Raw genomic sequence first — 21,823 nt, forward strand, 5'->3', positions numbered from 1 at the left:
CTAAGAGACAAGAGTAAATTTTTCAGACGTAGGTCAAATTTGGACGGAAGAACAAATATCATTGTTTTTTTTTCTTTTCCTTTATTTTATTATTTGTGTTTTGTTTGATCACTTTGGTCTAATTACTACTAATTGTTTTTCACATATCAAAATGTTGATGCGAGTTTTGTCTGAATTCACAACACAAGTTAAAGAGTCATTCAAACTACTGTTTCTATCCGGTTTTAGTACATGATATTTTTCCAGCTTGTCGAGTAATATATAAGCTAACAATGTAAGACATATTGTGTTGCATTGATTTCGTAATTTAATTTAATTTACTTTTCATAAAATAGAAATTAAATATATGCTTTGGTTCACCTACACATTACAAATATTATACCAAAGTTGGTGGGCCTCATCGCAAATACTAATATATATTGCTGAGCCACAATCAACTGCTATATGGATAATTCCTTAGACAAATGAACACAAGTAGCATACAGCTGTTACATAATAAAGAACGGAAATAGAAGAATGCACAATAATAGAAGTGATTCATATTCAGAATCAGAACTGAACGTTACTTTTGTAAGACTGGCCAAATCTCCAATTGGAAGGTGCAACATTAATAGCTGTACGAGTCTTCCCATTTTTGAGTTGAATTCTAAATGATAAACTTTGACCATTGAGATAGCTTAGGCTTTGCCAATTAGCACCCCAATTCATTGACATTGGTTCCCATTTATTCTTTTTTGATCCTTTTATCCAAACTTTAGAAATCTCTCCACCTCCACCTACATTGCTTATAAGCACCAACTCAAAATAGTCTCTCCCATTTATAGTAAATCTTATGTTTCCACTTCTTTTGCACCCAACTCTGCACAAATACAACAAAACTTAATTTCCATAATGCATATATTTTATTTAATTGATATGCATGCACTGTAATGGTAAAAAAAAAATACCTCCTGTACAAAATGGGAACAATTCCAGCTCTGTACTTAGCTATAGTCTGAAAGGCAGGTTGAGACATGTCAAAGTGAGGTCTAGGGGGATTACACCAACCACCATTGTCATTAGGGAGTGCAAAGTTTGGTGGACAAAAATTTGTGGCAGTAATAGTGATGGAAGTGCCTCTGAGACACCATTGAGGAACTTGCCTTGCGTCACAAACTATCTGGTAGCAACCACCACATGACTTCCCATCATTAAAGAGAGCAGTACTCAATGCTGCTGATTTTATACCATATCCATCTGTGTATAGATTTCCATACCCACATGCACCACCTACAAGTTAATCAAAATTAATTTATATACTTAACTATCATAATTTGATTAATTATAACACTTGAATAAAGTTAATCAAAAGGAGAAGCAATAATTTACCCATTGTTCCTGAGGCATCACTTCCACCATAGAATGTTGCATGAGCTTGCTGCCAAACAGCAGATTCTGCTCTGAGTTCTGTAGTGACCATATTCATTAACAATATAATTAGAACACTGATAATGAATTTTTCCATCCTCTTAATTTCTCTCTCTTTTTTTTGGCTCTCTTACAAATTAAAGAAGGAATTGCTCTAATTTTTGTTGCTAAAGATTGCAGACTCTCTAGATAATTTATAGTAGCAGTTAGGGGGTTTAGCCCATAGAAATAACTAACTGAATTCAATAAATTATTGGGAAAATAAGTGTTGACCAGCAATTTATTCTCATATTGTAAATAAAATATTCTAATAACATGCATCTTGAAAATAAGCAAAGTCGGTCATGATTGAATGAAATTTTTTTATTTTTTTTTATAAATATATAGTTATATTGTTACAAGTACAAAGTATTCACCGTCTTTTAATTTGAATTAATCTCTCTAAGGAAACATATTGAGTACATAAGATAAATTTTTCCCTTTCAATGTAATTTTTTCATTCTTAAGAACCAGATAACAAACTTTTGATCACTTGTTTAAAGTGTCTGATTCTCTCTCTTTTTTTTTGAAAGAAGTGTTTGTTCTCTTAACACTCACATGTTGCATCAACCACATGTTGGTAATTAGATTTTTTATAAACGAGACTCTGATTGATGATAAAAATAATAACTAAAAAAATCTTATTACTCATTTGAACGTCCGTTGGATTCGTGGTACGTTAGTGGTGCTATCAGTACAACATGTATTAGAATACATATTCATGATTGATAAATTGTTTAAATTATATGCTATTTGAATTTTGAATGATAGGCTATCAAACTAACAGAACCGATAGAATGTTTACTCCGTATGAAAAATCAATTCGTACACTCAAGATAAGGACATAAATTATGGGTATAATGCAGAAATATAAAATTTGATTTAATGATAGTACTAGTAGTAGTAACATGCAAGTACCTAACTTGTCTGATTGACCTAGATTGTTCATCAAGAAATAACGGAAAATAATATAAGCTCAAACAACACAAGTAGCAGCTATGCACAGCCGGACCTAAGATTTTTGTTGCCCTGGGCGAAACAATAAATTGTGTCATTTTAATTATTCAAATATTTTTCTTCTTGCATTTTTTGTTGCAAAATATTCATTTATAATCAAAGTTATTTAAAGATATTTTTTAAATAGAATTAATCAAAGTAAATTAAAAAGAAATATATATATATATATATATATATATATATATATATATATATATATATATATATATATATATATATATATATATATATATATATATTACTAACTACTAAGTAAAAATAATAATTTTGGTGCCCCTAAAAAAATGGTGTCTTGGGCTGCCGCTCCTTAAGCCCGCCCTCAGGGCCACCCCTGCAGCTATGTACTTGTCAACTTAAGAATATATTAGTACGGAATCACGTTAGAATGTCAGCTATAAAGATGCTGAATTAAAAGGTTGATGTTATGCCATGTCTTATGGAACTGCACATACATGGCACATGGCTGATGTCATCTCCTGCCATGCACAATAACTGATTCACACAGAGCATGCCATCATTTGTTCTTGAATAGGAACTACATGTTCTCTATTTACAGAACTGCACATCCTAAAGTTTGTACATATCATACAATTATATGGATAGAACGATTGTATTAAATGTATGTATATGATATAAAATATTTTATCTTTGATGCCTTGATGGATAAGTATACCTTATAACTCAAAAGAGAAGTAGAATTAAATATTTGAATGTAACTACAAATTTTTGTCGGTGTCCGACATTGACTCGTGGCAAACACCAACCGTGTCGTTGATGTGAACTACATTGATATGTTGCATCCTCTACTTGATTTGTTTATACATTAATTAACGGTCAATGTGGTTATTAATGATAAAAATAATTTAACGGATGACAGAAATGACTTCTCATCAGAAATGAAGTCCAACACAATCTATTAACTACTTACAAGTGGGTTAAACTGGAACTGTTATATAACCAAACAATTTGGCTCAATTGGATAATGAGCTCCATTAAATGACGAATCGTTTGAAAGAACTCGAGTTCGATTATCGAGTGGAACAATCCATCAAGTACTTACACATCCCCTTGGAAGAGAAGGGTTAACACCAAAAAAACTGAAAGTGTTCTGCAATGTTTGACACTACTTTTGCTAAATGAGTGAGTATGCAATTTCATAAAGAATTGGGAAATTCAAAGATCGATATTTTTATTAAAATGACATAGACACTCAGTTCAAATAGAAAATATTTTGAAGCACATCAATTGTAATTGATAGGACTTATTGTTAGAAGATATTAAAAGTAGTAGCACAAATTTAATGAGAAGTAATGGATGTAATTGTTACTAACCGCACTAATTAAGTAACTAACCGTATTGTCCTGTTAGCTTACTCAGTTGATAAGGACATTGCATAATATACGTAACGGTTGAGGTTCGAACCACAAACACCCCACTTATATCATAAGAGGTGAATTTCTAATTACTAGCTAACTTGACAAAAAAATAAAGTAACTAACCATATTAATTGTCATAGCAGAAAGGGTTATATGCAAGGCCCTAATTGGATTATCTCAGAACATATCCCTTTAATCCAATGATTCCAAATATTTACCATTTTTCTCAACCCTTTAAACCTTTCAATATCCAAAGGTTTAGTTCTTATCAGCATGCTGCAGCTCAGATAGGTTTATGAATGTTAGTTACGGTCTCTTCTACAAAAAGGGGAATTTTTTAAATTTTCAAGCAACTGGACATTGCAATTTGCAAGCAGTGCAGCTCTCAAAAAATCTTGTTCAACATGGGAAAAGTAGCATATAGATCTAAAGAATCATTTCTTAAGAGATCATTCTCAATAAGGATGAAGTAGTTTACTTGTTTTTATGCAGGAGTGAAGAACATGCAGTTGATATATCATATATATTCATCAAACACATCAAATTGCACTCATTTATGAAGTTAAGACAATCCTTTGGCATTTGTATTTCTCTAGTACTCCATCAGTAAAAGATGTATTTTTTCCTCCCTATTTTTTCTCATGTCGTTTTGTAACAGTAACTTCGGAAAAATGTAACATAACTAACACTCTATAAGTGTAAACCATATAGTGATACATCTGTGAATGGTTATATTTTTCTTATTTGAAATGTAATATTCAATTAGACAAATAATGTCAACAAATTATTGGCCATTTTGGCTTATAATAACAACTATAAAAATAAAGCTTTAACAGAATTTATTGCCGGGACAATGTTGTAGCCCTCTCTGTTGAATGAGCCAACAAAAAATGTTCAGACAACCAATCTGTCCTTTATTGATTTCCCTGATTGAAGATTCAAAATCCGATACCTGATCCCTTATTTCAGGTAACAGTTATTCTGAGCAAATGTTTGAAGCTGGTATATAACCCTCCATCTGTGTCTTCTTTGCTGTGTTTTCACATCTCCTGTTAATAACCGTTCATCATTTTATCAAATGACTGTTCCATTGTTTATTACCGAGTTTTTTAACACCACCGTGATGCCTGATCGAATATAAAACCCCTCTGAGGGTCTGTCAGCCTCCTGTACATTCTATACCCCAATACAATTGTCATGGAATTTGATTTTAGAGAAATATAAGAAAATTACAAGAAAAAGGCTGTATAAAGTAGAGAACACAATCAACTACATTAATACTTACTTCATTGTTTGCAATTATTACATTGTTTCCAATTCTTGCGTTTTTGTCAATTATACATTTCCTGCATATGAGATTCGAGTCACGATATATACCAAATCTATAAAAAAAATAAAAAAATAAAAATAAAAAAAAGATGCAATAGGAGACAAATAAACAATTGTAAATCCAACACAGAATATCACACGCATGCCAAGTATAGTATAATTATATTCATATGCCATGTAACTGAGTTCATGCATGGTGCTGTATAATGTGAAATTACGACAAAGCGTTTTCAGTTTTTGGGAGTCTTACATAATTTTTGTATTTTTGCCTATGCCTATAGGAACGTCTCCTGCTGCAAAAAGAGATGCGATTTCAGCCTCTGTTTCGTAATAGTCCGCGCCCATCATCATGGTATCCTATAAAGTGATTGTAGATGTGATAACATGGCTTCATGTCAGTCGTTTTAAGAGAAGTTGAGCAGATAGATAGTATACCTTTAGCTGCACTCCAGAATTGAGTCTTGAGCGAATTCCTACAATAGAATGTTCAACCTTGCACTCTCTTAGAAAGCAACCATCTGAAACCAATGAATTAACCACCTGCAATTGATGTTATTGAACACTCACATTAGTCCCCATTAGAATCAGATAAGGTTGGCTAGATGGACTAAATTTTGCAGTTCTACCTGGCACTTCTCCAGTTTAGTTGGGGGTAAGAACCGAGGACATGTAAAAATAGGCTTTGACTGATCATATAACTGAAACTTTGGCGGCTTCAACGTGGAAGAACAAAAAATCACAACTTGTATATATAAACTCATTGACTGATGATACCTGTAACTTATAAATACTAAAAGACCTACCTTATCCATAAGAGCCAGGTTTGCATCAAAGAAAGATTTTATAGTCCCAATATCTTCCCAATAACCATTGAAAAGACATGCCTGTGATGAAATAGAAGGGCCAACCTTGATTGTTTACTATAAAAACAGAATATGATAATTCAATGCATTAATCAAAAGCTACTATAACAGAATATTTGACAAAATACTTCTGCTAAAGCGACTTGTATAACTCGAGTAGTCTCTACTTAAAGCAACTACCTGGACTTTAAAATCTTTTGCAGCCATTGGAATGACCTCAGATCCAAAATCATTTGCATTAGGATAACAGCTCCTGAAAATTTATCACCAGAGAAAATTGGAAATCACATCATACTTATCTGAGTTGAACTTTGAAACAAATCATATGCTAATTACCTGAGAAGTTTGCGAAGAACATCTAATTTAAACACATATATACCCATTGATGCGATATATGGAAATTTCCTTGCTTCTTGTGCTGACAATCCAAAAACACTCGTATCTACATGCTACGTGAACAAGTAGAGCAATCAGAGACAGGTGATTTCAGATTGAAAACTGAAGTCATTATAAACTATAGTATAATTACATCTCAATATCTTAAGAGGAAATTGGAAGAATAACAACCATAGATCTTAATAAATCTCCCTTGGGTTTTTCCATGAACTGGCGTATCCGTCCTCTTTCATCAACCTTCACTAATCCAAAATCAGAAGCACGGCTGCGTGTAAAAAATAAGAAAAAACTGTAAATATCTCAGGAACCAACTGTGTAAACAGTCTTAGAGGGAACTTTACTTAGAGTACCTGCTATCCACCGGTAGACAAGATACAGATATATCAGCACATGAATTAATGTGCTTCTGCAGATGTGAGATCAGTTGTCATGTGAAACGTTCACAATGAAAGTGAATCCACAAAAACAAAAACTAATCGAACTTAACAGCTAATAAGACTGACCTGCACAAGTTCCATGTAATCCATTCGATAGAGTTGATCACCACACAATACCAGAATGTTCTCTATGTTTCTATGCTCAGCATCCTAATCAAGTTCCAAAAGCTTATTCAGTTTTGTAAACATAAGAATGAATCAATCCCTTGCCAATTAAATCTTAAACACTTGCATCTGTGACAGTCTTATTATCTAATCAACGTTAAAAATATATCCTGACAAATCTGCAATAATATGAACATGAAAACTGTTAAACTAATTATGGCATACCTCAAACAACCAAAGGAATCGTCTTACAGCATCGGCAGTACCCTGAAACCACTTATTTCCTGATTCGCCGAGTGTTTGAGTTGCTGCCAATACCTACCATAACAAAGTTTTAGTCTGTATACACCAAAAGTGAGTAAAATAATAATTCACAGTAACAAAAAAGGTGTACCTCAATAAAACTACCACCACAGTTGACGCCACCTCCCAAATTATACGTTCGAGCAATGTGACGGTTGAGGGACTGAGAATTGAATTGTGTAAGGACATAAATTTTATTAATTCCACTATTAATACAATTACTCATTGGTATGTCCACCAGCCTATAACATCCTCCGAATGGCACCTAAACATCAGATGAAGAACATAAAAAGATATACACAAGTTAGTGAATTCAAGCCTAGTTCTGGAAGAACATAACAAGACAGAGATTAGTAAATTCAAATATTTACAGCCGGTTTAGCCCTTTTTTGAGTAAGAGGGAATAGACGAGTTCCCGCTCCACCACCTAAAATGATTGACGCGACAGTCTTTGGGTTTGCTTCTTGTCCGGCAAAAATTGGGGATTGTAGGGCCTGAAATGCAGCATTGGCTAGCTAAATTCATATTCAATATATAAGTCATCATATACTTGTAAAAAAAGAACATGAGTATGGTGGCTTTCCATGATCATGAATACTTTTTTGAGAAACCAGGTATAACTAAATAAATCATTAGTGATCAAGTTCAACCAAATCTAAGAAGCTTTCTATGATACAAGATTCTGATACCATGTTGAGAAGCATGGTAGAGCCCAACAAAGAGAAAAATAAATTGAGACAAAGATTGATTATTTGAAATTTATAGAATGAAATCATTACTAAGCTAACTAATCATAACTAACTTGTAACTGACTACCTTAAACATTACTCAACTAATTCTGACAATAACATAACATATAGCACTGTCAAATAGCTAAGACATTACTCAAGAAGTGGAATGAAAGTGAATTTACCATAAAATTATTTGCAACATCAGCAAGAGTAGAAGTAATCAAAAATCTATTAGTTTTATTTCTCAGTACAACACTTGATAATCTTCCATAACGAAAATCAGATGCAGCATTCTTTGAATGCAGCAAGTTCACTTTGCTACCAAAGAACGAGGAAGAAGGAACCCTGTCACGGTCGAAGGATGGCTTCTTTGAACACAACGACATGGAAATTCCATGTAACTCACTTGCCATCATTATTTCTAAAATTTCCGTAAACCAAGACAACTATTGTATTCGATTCTTCTTTCAAGCAAGTTATTATTTAAAACCAAAATTTTTACTAATAAAAATAAACTAATAAACACCAAAGCAAATCAGAACATTTTCTGTACAGCCATAAAAGGAAGGGAAACATATGTAAATGAAATTAAGAAACATCAAAAGACCCCTCAATTAAAGCAATGTACAAGAGAAGAGAAAAAGGGGGAAAATTAAAGCATCAGAATATTTAGTAACGTTGATTTGTTTATTTTATTATGTTTCCCCTCATGTTTATTATGAATATGAAATATTTGATTAAAGCAAGGTGGGTTTCCTCAAGGTAGAGCAAGGAATGGCTTAATAGCACAAAACCAACATGGAAACCACTAAATCTTATGATGAGGATCAGACAATCTCGTACAACAACACAAACTGAGTTGTAAGTTTCTAAATATTCTCAGCAGCTTACACTACACTTAAAGCTAAAATGCATCTTTATTATTCCTAAATGCATGTTGTTTCCCTCCTCTTTTCAGGTTTTAGTCTAATTAATTTAAGTATTAAACCATTAATTAAAGGCTCTCATACTTTTAAAATCAATCAAATAGAAACTTGGGACTTTCTTTTACCATAACAAAATGATAGTAAAAACTACTTACAAGGGATCCAGTTCCTCACTCTCTACCTTGTTATAGGTAGATCACAGAAACGAGGTTATCAATTCTATTAGAAGAACGAATGTGCATGCAGCCTAGTTCTTCTAAATAGGTTTCGTTTACCAATTCAAATGAAACATACCAAAGCAAAACATATTTGCAAATATTTGGCTCCTAAGATTCTTTACAGACAGAATGTGCATGTTACATGTAGTTATCAGCTTTTAGCAGGGATGCATGATACTAGGATAGTCCTGTCGTTGCAAAGAGAGAAAAATAAACAAAAAAGAAACGTAAAGTTACTAATTTCATCCTCCTCGTACAGTACTTTATTTTGCATCTTCCTTTACACCTCTTTCTTTTAAATCCTCACTCCTCCTCACTTTACAGCTTATACTTCTACTCTTCTTTTAATCAATTTTTGGTGGTGTCATTTGTCAACGTGAGTCATACAAACTTGCAGTTGTAAAAAAAAAAACTAAATTACAGTAAAACCCCATAAATTATAGAGTAATTATTTCTAATGCATTCCATATATTACAATTTCACGTGTTCTTATAATGATAACCTTAATGTTCAAAATTTACAGCTACATGATTTACATACCCAATTCACCAAAAAAAATAAACATGATTTACATACCTTTTATATAATTTTTCTTTTTACCTGGTGATTTACAATGGACTTTGTCGTATTTTAGAAAGCTTCTTTTATCTCCCACTATTTCTTAACCAGAACGGTGAGTCCGGACAAATCCAATTTTTAAGAATAAGAAAAGTGGGGTGAGGGGAGAATTCTCCCCATAATTTATGGTTCAGACTTTGAAAAATTTTACTAGAATTTTTTTACTGAGCTTGACTAGAATTTTCACACATCTATACTTTGATAGGTTAATTTTGCCATTTGTCATTCTCGTGAAGTACACTAAGTCAACAGAGAACTAACTGCTTCAAACACTTGTAGAATTTGAGTCAAAAAATCACAATTTGAGGTTCTTAAGGGAATTAATCCAACTTGTTTATTGAAGAGATAGGGAACTTTCCTCCCTCCCTTCACTAGAGTGATAACTCCACAAAAAAAAAAAAAAAAAAAAAAAAAAAAAAAAAAAAAAATATATATATATATATATATATAGGAATGAGAATACAATCAGTTGGGAAATATACATATTATCCCTTAGCTGTGCAACCTAATACCTAACAGGTCTCCCAATGAATACTTTGACCACCAATATTTTCCTTTACAGGCTAGATTTCAGTTTGGCAATCAGAAATTACTCTTTTGAGCTTTATTATACTATACTCATGCCTTGTATCTGAGCCAACTTCTGATCACATACAGTATGAGATAGAAGCTTACTACAAGATGCTACTCTTGCGGAGATAGCAGTTTGCAAAGTAGCGAGTTGTTACACTTAGGGGCTTTGTGTACAAAATAAGGTATTGTGCAATACGGGTAGAAGAGGTTATAGGTGGACAAACTGTAACAGCAAATGCCAACTGTACATCGGCATGACCATAACTTACAAGCATCGGCATACTATTTATCTATTCTTAGATTGTTACATAGATGACTAAGCTCGGGTCTTGCATCCATCCATCCAGCAAATTCTGTATCGTCGGGAGAGTTGCAGTAGAGATACGATCTGAATGTGATAAGGAAAAAGTACCGCCTGGAGGAAAACAAATATGATTACAAAAGCAAATAGTCCTTATGGTGCACACCTAAACTTTTTTATCCCTCACAAATCCAAAAATATGTGTACTTCAAATTTTCTACTTTTTTCAAAGTTTGATCTAAAGTGCAAGATCACCCATTTTAAGGTGGTTGTGATTTAGTAGTTAAATTGAAAAACATAACACATGAAAATCAACCTTACAAAATAATAACTTTTTCTAAAATGAATCTTGTTATAAATTCACCATTTGATTGAAAGTTCGTCAAATGTAACATTTTTTATACTCCATCAAAATACATTTTATATTAATGTTCGACTTTCTTTTCAAAATCAATTTCAATAAACAGTGTGGCTTAAAAGTCTGATTATATTAATTCCTGCATGTGTCAACCAACTCCCACATGCTACCATATATAAGCACAGCAGCATATGCAAGGGTGTGATTAATTCTTCTCATATTTTAGAGGATATATACTGATACTCATCAGTAGGTACCAAGAAAACATTTATGTTAGCAAGGCAAGTAAATGTTATGTACCTCAAAGCCTTGATACCCATGTCAAAAAGATATGCACGCTCTTCATCATCATCATCAGTAAACTTCTCAAATTCTCTAATGTAATAAAGAATATCATCTCGAATATGTCCTGCGCCTGCACATCTATTAAAAAAAATAGAAAAATTCAGTGCAATCAACAAGCCAATAACTAGCATCTTAAGCTATGTTGCCACATCAAACTTCCTCGGTGAATAAATGGTGCAAAAGCTATTTTATAATCACAAAAGTGATGACATAATATAGTTGCAAAGAAAAGGTAAATTCTACCGCTGAAAGTACCCCCTTCAAGTCCCCGTCCTTTCCCTTTTTGGGTTGAAGCCTTCCACACAAAAAGGGAAAAAAGACAAGGACAATGCCATGTTTCAAACAAAATACATTTTTCATCATAGAGAACATAATTCGTCCACTGATATTGAATGCATTTTCATATGGATGGTAAAGCTTCTAATAAATTTATTTTTATAACCTTTCAATGACAATGTCAACATCTGATTTGCTTTGGGGACCATGTACGAGGACTCTTGTAAGGTTCAAAATGTCCCGATAGTCGCCCATCCTAAGTGCTGTTTCATTAGAAGCTCGAGAAAGTGAATTATCTTCAGTCGCTGCATATGTATCAGGACCAAATGATGGCTGCAGTACTTTGGATGCAAAGTTTGCCTCTGCACCAAGTCTAATACAGATTATGGCCATTGCATATGCAACTCCACCAAAACCTGTGTGCGATACAAAGAGGTAACTCCCTGCAGAGCTACAATAAAGCAATAATTTATAAGTACATTGTAATATCTAAATGAAGAGTAACTTAAGATTAACATATTGAGTCTGCAGTTTCTAGATGGTATGCACAGACATGTGGGGATCATATTCAAAACAACACCACTATTGCATTCACTGCAATTAAAACGTCAGATATAACCATATAGTTCTACAAGACAAACCATGACAAGAATCCAATGGCTGCATTTTGGAGACAGCAAAGCAGCCAAATTATCAACAATCATAAGCTGTTAACAATTCTATGATATGATTGATAATAATTCTATGATTCTATTTACATACTGTCTAAAATGGTACAACCAGTGACGCAACAAAAATGTTGGCAAACTTTAGAAGACCCATATACTACCAAGTAGGGAGACTTACTCATCTTGACAATACTGTATTGCATCGACATCAGAGGCTAAGGCATCTCTCTCTCTTGTTAAGGGTATCCTCCGATAGACAATATCATATCCATCATCTTTTAGAAAAGAATAAACTTCTGCTGGTGTCTTCACATCATCTGCCAGAATGTTTTCCCAGTATCCAACCACAGTAGACTGATTTGTTGAGGGATCATATTCTTCACGGTGTAGTAGCATTCGCCCACCAGACTGTCTAATCTCAGCCAGTGTGTCTTCTTTCAGCCGTGCTTCCATGTGTTCAACCTGAATTATAGTTACCATGAGTTGTGCAACACAATTACTTACGTAATATGTTCCAATAGACAAACTATTGTACAAGATGGCTCACCACAGGACCGGTGATTCCGACGTGTTTGAGTGTATCAACAGGTTTGTTTAACTCCCTGTGGACAAAGGGAACACAATTGATATAAACAACTGCTTCTTCTCTTACATCGGTCAATATAACTTTCCGAGCAGTGAACCCAGGTTTAGACTTAGCATCCAGATAGTTTAGCATCTCCTTGGCCCCAGAGATGGTTGGAGTTGCCATGCAACATACAGGGTATCCATCAACCTGAAAAAATGACACTCTCACAGTCATCATACCACATTACATTATATATCAATTGACAATAACATGAGAACTGATAATGCAAAATGCTGTAAGCAAATCCAGTTTATATTTTATCTTTTTTATTGTTTGATGGATCTCAAAGTTACAAGTTAATAAGTAATTGTAAATCTATATATTTGTCGACGCACACAATTGTCAAACTATGATACAATTACATAAGAGGCACTCTTTATAAAATTGAAAGTATGAGAATCATGTAATACAAACCATAGCATGTTAATACTTTTTCAAAATATAAATATATGTTAAAGCGATCTTCATTTCAAATATTGAATGAGTGGAAGCAATATCGACTAAAGTAAATTATCAACTAATGTAAAACGATGCAACGTACTTGTAAAACTACAAGATAACAAACTAAACAGATGTGCAATCTAGTTCCACACCAGACAGCAATTTTTCGAAATAAACTTACACCATCGAACATATTAAAGGTGCTAATTCTACGTATATTTCGATCACTGACGTGTAGCCTTACCCTCTGGCATCACAGATGATGATATTTAGTTTCTTTAGCAATACTTTCATACACAAACATACCTTGTAAACATGAGGTGCACCATGTATTTGTATATTATTGGAAGTTCTCTGTCCAGGAAAGAAATACATTTTAAGTATGGAGCCCTTCCCCAAAACAGAACCGTTTCTGGCATTGACAGTAGACTCCATCACTGCATCTCCATGCTGAGACTCTTGTGATTCTCTCAATTCCTCCTACAATTTAAACTGACATTATCGAAGCAATCCTTATTTGAATTTTGAAAATAATCATTTGATTAGAAAACACTTACAGGGACAGTGAAAAACCTCCCCGGTCTTGATCTGATGCTCCATTTCATAGCCTGTACCTCTGGCCTCTGATGCAACCAAACCTTAAATGTCATTCTGGATTTCCCTTGTCCACAAAACCCATCAAATGCTTCGCTTCCAAGATATGCTGCAAAAGCAATTAGACGGAAGTACCGCTCCAAGTACTCAGCACCACGATCTAAAGCCACCCTCCTTACCCTTGGCTCGACATGCTGTTGATTGAATACTTTTCTATATTGTAGGACAGCTTGACGAATGTTTTGAAGTGCAGAACATCTATCAATAACAGCATCTAAGGCCTCTCGGCATTCGGCACCATTATCAAATAATGTGGTTATCTTCCATAACAAGAGAATGTCATTTATACCAAAAACACGGTTTTGTTTCTCGTCTATCTTCATTTGTGAAATATTGGAGGTCAGTGCAGTGACACGACCTAAAGCTTCATCTCCACTTGAAGAACCGCCATTTGATTCTTCTTGGGTTATATCATCACTCAATATTTTAATTGGCCTACCAAAATCCACGCGTAGTTTTACAAGGCAGGCTATCACTGTGCCAGTAGTAGTCCTGCCCCTACCCATCTGTGATATCAATGAGATATTAGCAGCTAGAAATGAAAAGGACAACAAGAACCGATGATGAACATATAATGAACGCATTCATAACTGATAAAGCATAAGAGATAAAAGAATAAGAAATGACCTGACAATTGAAAACAAAAGCAGTGTCCTTTGCAGCAGAAGCAATATTATTTGCCAAAATGTCAAAGTCAGAACGCTCGGGAGCTTTTCCATCGGTGATGGGTACACGTGCATACTTAATGGGAAACCCTTCAGCTTCCAAGCTTTTGAAAACTTCAAGTGGTGTTTGAATCAAATCAGAGGTAACATGCTCCCAAGCATCAAATATATGACCATCATCTGTTTCATGAATAACCATTATGGCACTGCTATATTGTTTAGCTTCCCTTAAAATGTCTTCTTTTAATCGAGCTTCCATTTTCTCCACTCTTTCACAGTCAATACCCTGAAAGAACAAATTACAGCTTCCAATTCACCAATAATAAGAGGAAAGAATGCCAAATTAATATGAAATTTAAAGCAGCATTAATGACATCTTAATTTCAGCCTATTAGACAATTAAGCATTAGTTGATCATGTATATATTGATAAAATACCAAGCTGCACAACTCATAGTTAGAGGTTTGACAATATTCAGCAAGCAAGTCCATTATGAGTTTGTGTCATTTCATGTATTAGTTATCTATACCAATGCATAAAGGGAGTCAACTCTTTTTTTGGGATGAACTTTTTCTTCCATTTTTACACTTCATTTAAACTATTTCATCATTTTTATAAAATCATTTAAATTATCAATTAAAAAAATTAGTTAAACTCCATTAAAATAGGAACAATCCATAACAAAAGGATTAACAACCCACAATAATAGAACAATATTAGACACTAAAAAAACCGTATTTTGATCTTATATAAAGGGCAACCCGGTGCACCAAAGCTCCCGCATATGCGGGGTCCGGGAAGGGGTCCCACCATTTGGTGTATTGTACGCAGCCTTACCCTGTTTTTTACACAAGAGGTTGTTTCCAGGACTTGAACCCGTGACCTTCCAGTCACATGACAACAACTTTACCAGTTGCGCCAAGGTTACATATTATATTTTGGTATAATATTTTTTCTTCCAATATTACCCCTCACTTGATTATTTTTTACCATTTTATCGTTCATCGTATATAAAAGCGGAAAGACGGGCATGTTAGTGCCCTTCGTGGCGCTAGTACCTCATAAAGTAGATACCCCTTCGTAACATTTGATGATCCCACTATTATAAATATAATGACATAACAGGTTTTGTGGAATGAACGAAAATAACTCTGTAAACAAAGAAAATACCCTTCCTTTCTCACACGTCTTAACTAGACATACCACTTCCCAATTAGAATGCTAATTTTCCATGAGATTATTCTTTGGTTGGGAGGGAGTCTGGCTTGGACCACATTGCTAAGAATTTTTTTTTTGGCCAATGGTTCCTGCTAACTAGTACAAGTACAACTTAAATTGCAATATAGATTATAGACATCTTACTGAGAGGCTACAAGAAAAGTTGAGTTACAAACGAAGAGCCAGTTTTTCTGACATCTACTTAGCCATCCCCCTTTCATAATTTCAAATTTATTGAAAAGATATGTCAAATGTAATGCTTACCGTGTACTCCAACATGTTCTTGTATGGTCGTTCAACTTCACGAAGAACAAATGGCTTCCCATTGATGTAAATAACAGGCTCTTCTCTCATATTATGCCAAAGTATTGGGCATCCACCATTAGTACTGCAAATCCTATGAATGACGGACCGAATACCATCAATGGTTGGATTTGCAACACCAAAAACTGGAAATCCAGGAACTTTTCGAAAATTAGGAGCACCGTCCACTCTCTCCGGCAAACTCGGATTTTGGCATCCAGGACAGTGATCGCTTTTAAGAACAGTTTGACTTCCAAGAACTTCGCCTTTTCTCAAGGCAGCAACATTACCCATCTCAGATGGCCGGCCATCAGATGATTCAGCTATCTTTGTTAAAGATGGTTTCAAACTTGAATATCCAAGTGCACCCATTGGATCTCTCCTGAGTAACCTGCAGTGCCGATTGTTGTGAGTCATGCCAAATAACGGTAGACATTAAAATCAGAAACCCAATTGGTAAAGATTGTGCAACAATGTGATGAAAAAATTGACATGAGAAAGTATATCACGGTAGAATGTTAAATAAACAAAGATATATGGAAGCTTCTGGAGTCACACACAAGGTACATTGTTGGACAATCTTTACCGATTGGGTTTGAAAATTTATTCCATTTTATAAAAGAATCTGGATGCCTTGAAGAATCTATCTAGCAACCACACACAAGAAGCCTTCCTACATACCTAAGCATCATAGCAATTTAAAACACACAACCACTACCAGAAATTAATGTCAACCTAATATGTGTACTAGCACATGCACAAATCTTGATTGTATTTGTAAACTAAATATCTAGTTGATTGATTCTAGTGAACCTAAAAGCAATAAACCCAAGGATTTCATTAATACTGGAACCAAGTTATATGGGTGATCAGGACCTCGGACTACATATGAAAGATTATGTCTGAAAGTCAAAGCGAGCTCAGTTCAGTAACATTAATGATCATTGCGAGACATACAGTTCACTAGCTAAACTCGATTTAGCTCAATAGATATACATCCACAGGCCTAATGAAGAGAAATCAGAAAAGAAAATTACTCCCTCCGTCCCGAATTAATTGAGCCCTTGGCTCATTTCACACTTATTAAGAAAAATGTATAAATAAAGGGGAAAGTGGAATATATTGAATTGAGAATGATGAAAGTAGTATTAATTAGAGTTATAAAGGGGAAAAAGTGGAATATATTGAATTGGGAATGATGAAAGTAGTATTGAAAATTGAAATGGCTCAGTTATTTTGGGACACTTTTTTTAGTAAATGGCTCAGTTAATCCGGGACGGAGGGAGTAATAAACATAGACCTCACAGTTATTAAAATTTTAACCTGCGAATAATGCTGTAAAGTTCAGGCCTTGCTCTCATCCAATTGGAAAAACTACTTTGACCAGCGGTACTAGAAAGGAGTATATCCCTTTCTGAATTAATGTACACAGCAAAACATATTAAAAAGTAGTATCTCTCCAAGTACTCCACAAAAAAGGAAAGTGATGCCTCCTTTTTCATCTCATCTGGCTGTCGCAGAATGCTATTGCGATAGGTACCAATTGCTTCACGCAAATTCTGAAGTTCAAGAAAGACAGATTAAATACGGAAATTTTAGAAATATGAAGATTCCACCCACAAGATACATAGAAGGAAATTCAAATGTTCAAAGAGACTATATAAACAACCAACATAGAAGTTATTTTTTAGTACCACGAGATTGGAATCGTTAAAAACAGATACCTGCATTGAAGCACATTTGTCAATGACTTTGTCGACTTGTCTTTTTCCGTCAACACCACCCTGAAGAATTTTAGCAAATTAGAACAACAAGAACAAATTCTTGTCTTACACATGAAATATCAAGTTTAATGTCCGGTACCTCTAACACCCGAACCAAGCTTCTTATGACTGCATATTCTCCCCTACGAATTGCCTCCTCTGAGTTAGGCAAATGGTCAGCAGCATTGGTCATAGATTGAAAAATTCTACCCATAGAATTGCTTCTTGGAATCCCTATCATGTAATAACATAATAATTAGATTTTTGTCAATGGAAAATCCACTGGTACGCCTTATGATTTAAACTTAATAACAAAGGTTTAAAAATAAAATAAAATAAAATAAATCATTAGAAAGAGATGGCATAATGCTAGGCATTTTTTTCAATTTTAATTCCCAGCGGTGGGATTTACAGTATACGCTCTAAATCGTTATTTATGTGTGCATATTTTCAACGAAATTAGTGATTATGTTGCAAGAGTCGAAAGAGCCTCATCACAGTTAAAGAATGGATGCCGAGGAATGTACAACTACAACTATAATTTAGGCCATTGGTCCTCAATTCAATTGTTGCATTGCACTTTTCTCACACTCATTACAGGTCAGTGCTCTCAAGTTATATGTTTGGTTCATACTCATATGCATCCTCCCCTAGAGCACTAGTTGGACAAATGTCCTGTAAATTAGCAATAATATGAACAAAAAAGCACCCTTGGGAGATAAACTAAAGAGCTGTGTTTCTGTTATATATTTTCTTTTTAAAAGTTAGTAAAATGACCTGCTCCTCTTCCAATAAACTCAACTGACACCAACATCATGGTAAATGCTAACAAGTACAGAAAGAATGTAACCATGTGCCTCAAATTACATTGGTAAGAAAAACTGCCACGCTTATGAAAACCACCACACATTTTATATTAACAAAAAACTGGAATGTGTATTCATGTGCTCTGATATTAGTGCATCAAAGTGGTACTTTTTTGAAGGATAAAAGAATTCAATTTTTTTTTAATTAAATAGCTTTCAATAAGATACTGGATATGCAAGAATCACAATCTTGTATTCAAATTTCTTGGACGAAAATTGGCATAAATGAAAGAGAATAAACAATAAAATTGGAAAAGTCTAATAAGTAAATAAAAGTACCAGAGGCTCCAATTCGATTGAGGTAGACCAAAGTTGCGATAACCATTCCGGTTGTCGTTCGTCCACGCCCCATTTGACAATTAAAAATTATCTCTGTATTTACATCAGCTTGAGAAATTTTATGTACCTAAAATCAAAGATTAAGCGTAGCTAAGATACAAGAAATCATTGGTTTAAGGAAACTTATTAAATAAGTAAGTTTTCTAAGTTAATAAATACTAGGCTTCCCTATAACAAATAAAAAACCTTGAGGATTGTCTATCAGCAGTCCCACCACGACAGAACAAAAAATTAAAGCTAAACTACATAACCCAACTCCTTAATTGTAACAAAAGAATATATGTTCAGATTGTGATGCTTACGATGGTAGCATAAAACAAAAGAGTGGAAAATGAAAAAAGCAAGATGAATCATTTTATTCTTTCTTTCAAACAAATTCACTCAAAAGCATTTTTTCCACCTAAAAAAACAATTTATGCAAAGAACTCACCAAAATATCAAAATCCAGCTCCTTAGGTGATTTTTCATCAGTTATAGGAACACGTTCATAATCAACAAGGTATCCCTCCACTTGCAATTCCTCGTAGACCTACAAAAAAGAAAACAAAATGTAATACAATTTTTAGCAGGAGAAAACTGATTAGTACTCACATTACCATTTTAATCAAGTTTCACACATACCTCTAATGGTGTCTTCACAGAATCACATGATACCGGTTCCCATTGGTCCACCATCTGACCATCGGGCAGTTCATCCGTCACAAGGATCTTATATCCATATCTGTTACGTCAACATTAAAATAAGATTGATAGTAAAGAATAAAAACAACCATGAATTCCGCAAGACAAGGTAGCGACAAATACAGAGTAGCACCGTAGAAAAGTACCTTTCAGCTTCCGACAGGATGTCTTCTTTCAAACGAGCTTCCATTTGTTCAACCCTTTCCCTATTAATTCCCTGATTGAGTACAAGTCCCAACGTTACGACAAAACAGTTTTATTGAAACAGTAATGCACTCAATTCAACTAAAACAAGTCAAGCCCCAAATTTCGTGTATCCGCAATTGCAGCCGCAATATATAGATTTTGGCGGCTCATGCATCCAGATGGCAACTGCAATTGCAGCCGCAATATATAGATTTTGGTTCTGTTTGGATAAACAACTTATTTAGCAGCTAACAGCATAAGCACTTATGAAAAAGCTTTTTATGAAACACAAGATAAATTAAAATCAGACTGTTTGTGTATAATCTAAAAGCTGTTTTCATAATCTTCCGGAAGTGATTATGGAAATTAGCTGAAAACAATGTCATAAGTTGTTTTCATAATTTCACCCAAACAATGTCACAAGTACTGCTTATGACAGTATATAAGCTCAAATAAGTCAAAACAAACAGGCCATAAGACCACAATTTAAAATCTCATGTGGTATATGTGAATAAAAGATCCTCTCAAGCTCTCAGGCTTGAATCCAAAAAAAAAAAAAAAAAACATAACAAATGAAAAAATGAATAGCATAAATATATATATATATACCGTATACTCGAGGTTGGAGAATGGTCTCTCAACATCACGCAGAACAAATGGACGACCATTAATGTACACAAGCTGATTTCAACAACAAAATAAAAAGTTGTTAATTACTAATTATAGCATTATTTGAAAAAATATTAAGAAAAGAAAAGAAAGTATACCGGTTCTTCACGAAGACTAATCCAAAGAACTTGTTGTTTGTTCTGGCGATTGCGAATGTGATTAAGAACATTTCTGATTCCATCAACGGTTGGGATAGCAACACCATGAACATGCAAAGAGTCAGCACGACGATAATTAGGAGCACCTTCGATCTGAGGAGAAAGACGTTTGTTTTGACAACCAGGAAAATGGTCACTCTTCAGAATTGTCTTCTTTCCAAGCACTGAACCTCCTCGCATTCTCATCACTTCCTCTGGTTCCTTCACTACTCTTGCCATCGCTTGAAAACCACGCGCCACCAATGCAGAAAATGCGGAGAACAAAATGAAGATGAAGATGAAGATGAAATGTGTGTTGTGTAAATGTTTGTGAAGTTTACTTTAAACAAGGAAAGAAAGTAATGAGAAAGAGTTAAGAGTATGGTTTATCGTTTTTAAGTGAGTTTATATTATATAACTTGTCAACTTCACATGGATTTTCATTTTTTTTCGATTAACTAACTAATATTGTAACTGTAAGCATCAATTTTACTTCTATTTTTCTGGTGGATTTTTCCGGGAAAAAGAAAAGAAATTATATTCTCAAACAACCAATAATACCTACCAAAATTCTTTTTTCCTTTTCTCACAACAACGTGAAACGTGTGTGTGAATGTGATGTGATTGATGCTTGTTTTTTTATATTTTAATTTATGAATTAAATAGCGTAAATATTTAAATATTTTTTTGAAGGAAGCGTAAATATTTATTTAAATATGTTTAGCGTGTAATGTGCTTTTGCACAATTTCTTTCTTTCATAAAGTAGTATTATTGATCTTTAAAAAAAAAAAAACAGTATTATTGTTGTCCATGTCAGCTTAGCGGATAGGAGATATCATGATATATACACCCTTTAATCATTATTATAAACAAAAATTTATATTTTAGATTCATTTAATTAATAATATATATAGTTTTTATTATACACCACATATATCATTTAATTTGAAATTTGTGACTCATTGTCATATGATAAAATTTATTAA

General features: G+C 33.9%; 3 protein-coding genes across 3 annotated transcripts; all 3 read right to left on the reverse strand.

Moving 5' to 3' along the window:
• Nucleotides 1-321: 321 nt before the first annotated feature.
• Nucleotides 322-1,576, reverse strand: LOC146911213 (putative expansin-A17). The gene is made up of 3 exons (XM_085722674.1): nt 1,369-1,576; nt 948-1,269; nt 322-859 (listed from the first exon to the last, which is right to left on the reverse strand). Exons 1-3 carry the CDS (start codon nt 1,502-1,504, stop codon nt 550-552), a joined length of 768 nt encoding a protein of 255 aa, XP_085578800.1. The 5' UTR covers nt 1,505-1,576; the 3' UTR covers nt 322-549.
• Nucleotides 1,577-4,515: 2,939 nt separating this feature from the next.
• LOC146911214 (glucose-1-phosphate adenylyltransferase large subunit 1-like) lies at nt 4,516-8,849 on the reverse strand. The gene is made up of 15 exons (XM_085722672.1): nt 8,186-8,849; nt 7,644-7,766; nt 7,364-7,537; nt 7,195-7,287; nt 6,931-7,014; nt 6,778-6,833; nt 6,599-6,692; nt 6,368-6,480; nt 6,212-6,284; nt 5,972-6,052; nt 5,795-5,881; nt 5,604-5,708; nt 5,419-5,525; nt 5,125-5,185; nt 4,516-5,015 (listed from the first exon to the last, which is right to left on the reverse strand). The coding sequence occupies exons 1-15, from the start codon at nt 8,417-8,419 to the stop codon at nt 4,914-4,916; spliced, it is 1,587 nt and encodes a 528-aa protein (XP_085578798.1). The 5' UTR covers nt 8,420-8,849; the 3' UTR covers nt 4,516-4,913.
• Nucleotides 8,850-10,026: 1,177 nt separating this feature from the next.
• LOC146911215 (uncharacterized) lies at nt 10,027-21,300 on the reverse strand. Its single transcript, XM_085722671.1, has 18 exons — nt 20,798-21,300; nt 20,640-20,711; nt 19,991-20,061; nt 19,785-19,884; nt 19,594-19,692; nt 19,104-19,230; nt 18,059-18,192; nt 17,920-17,979; nt 17,519-17,754; nt 16,157-16,586; nt 14,637-14,960; nt 13,913-14,515; nt 13,662-13,835; nt 12,834-13,061; nt 12,465-12,748; nt 11,785-12,069; nt 11,298-11,420; nt 10,027-10,753 (listed from the first exon to the last, which is right to left on the reverse strand). The coding sequence occupies exons 1-18, from the start codon at nt 21,074-21,076 to the stop codon at nt 10,621-10,623; spliced, it is 3,762 nt and encodes a 1,253-aa protein (XP_085578797.1). The 5' UTR covers nt 21,077-21,300; the 3' UTR covers nt 10,027-10,620.
• Nucleotides 21,301-21,823: the final 523 nt, after the last annotated feature.

This window comes from Medicago sativa, chromosome 7 (assembly GCF_051527215.1).
Source record: "Medicago sativa cultivar Bolivia chromosome 7, Bolivia_mono, whole genome shotgun sequence".
NCBI classification, from domain to species: domain Eukaryota; kingdom Viridiplantae; phylum Streptophyta; class Magnoliopsida; order Fabales; family Fabaceae; genus Medicago; species Medicago sativa.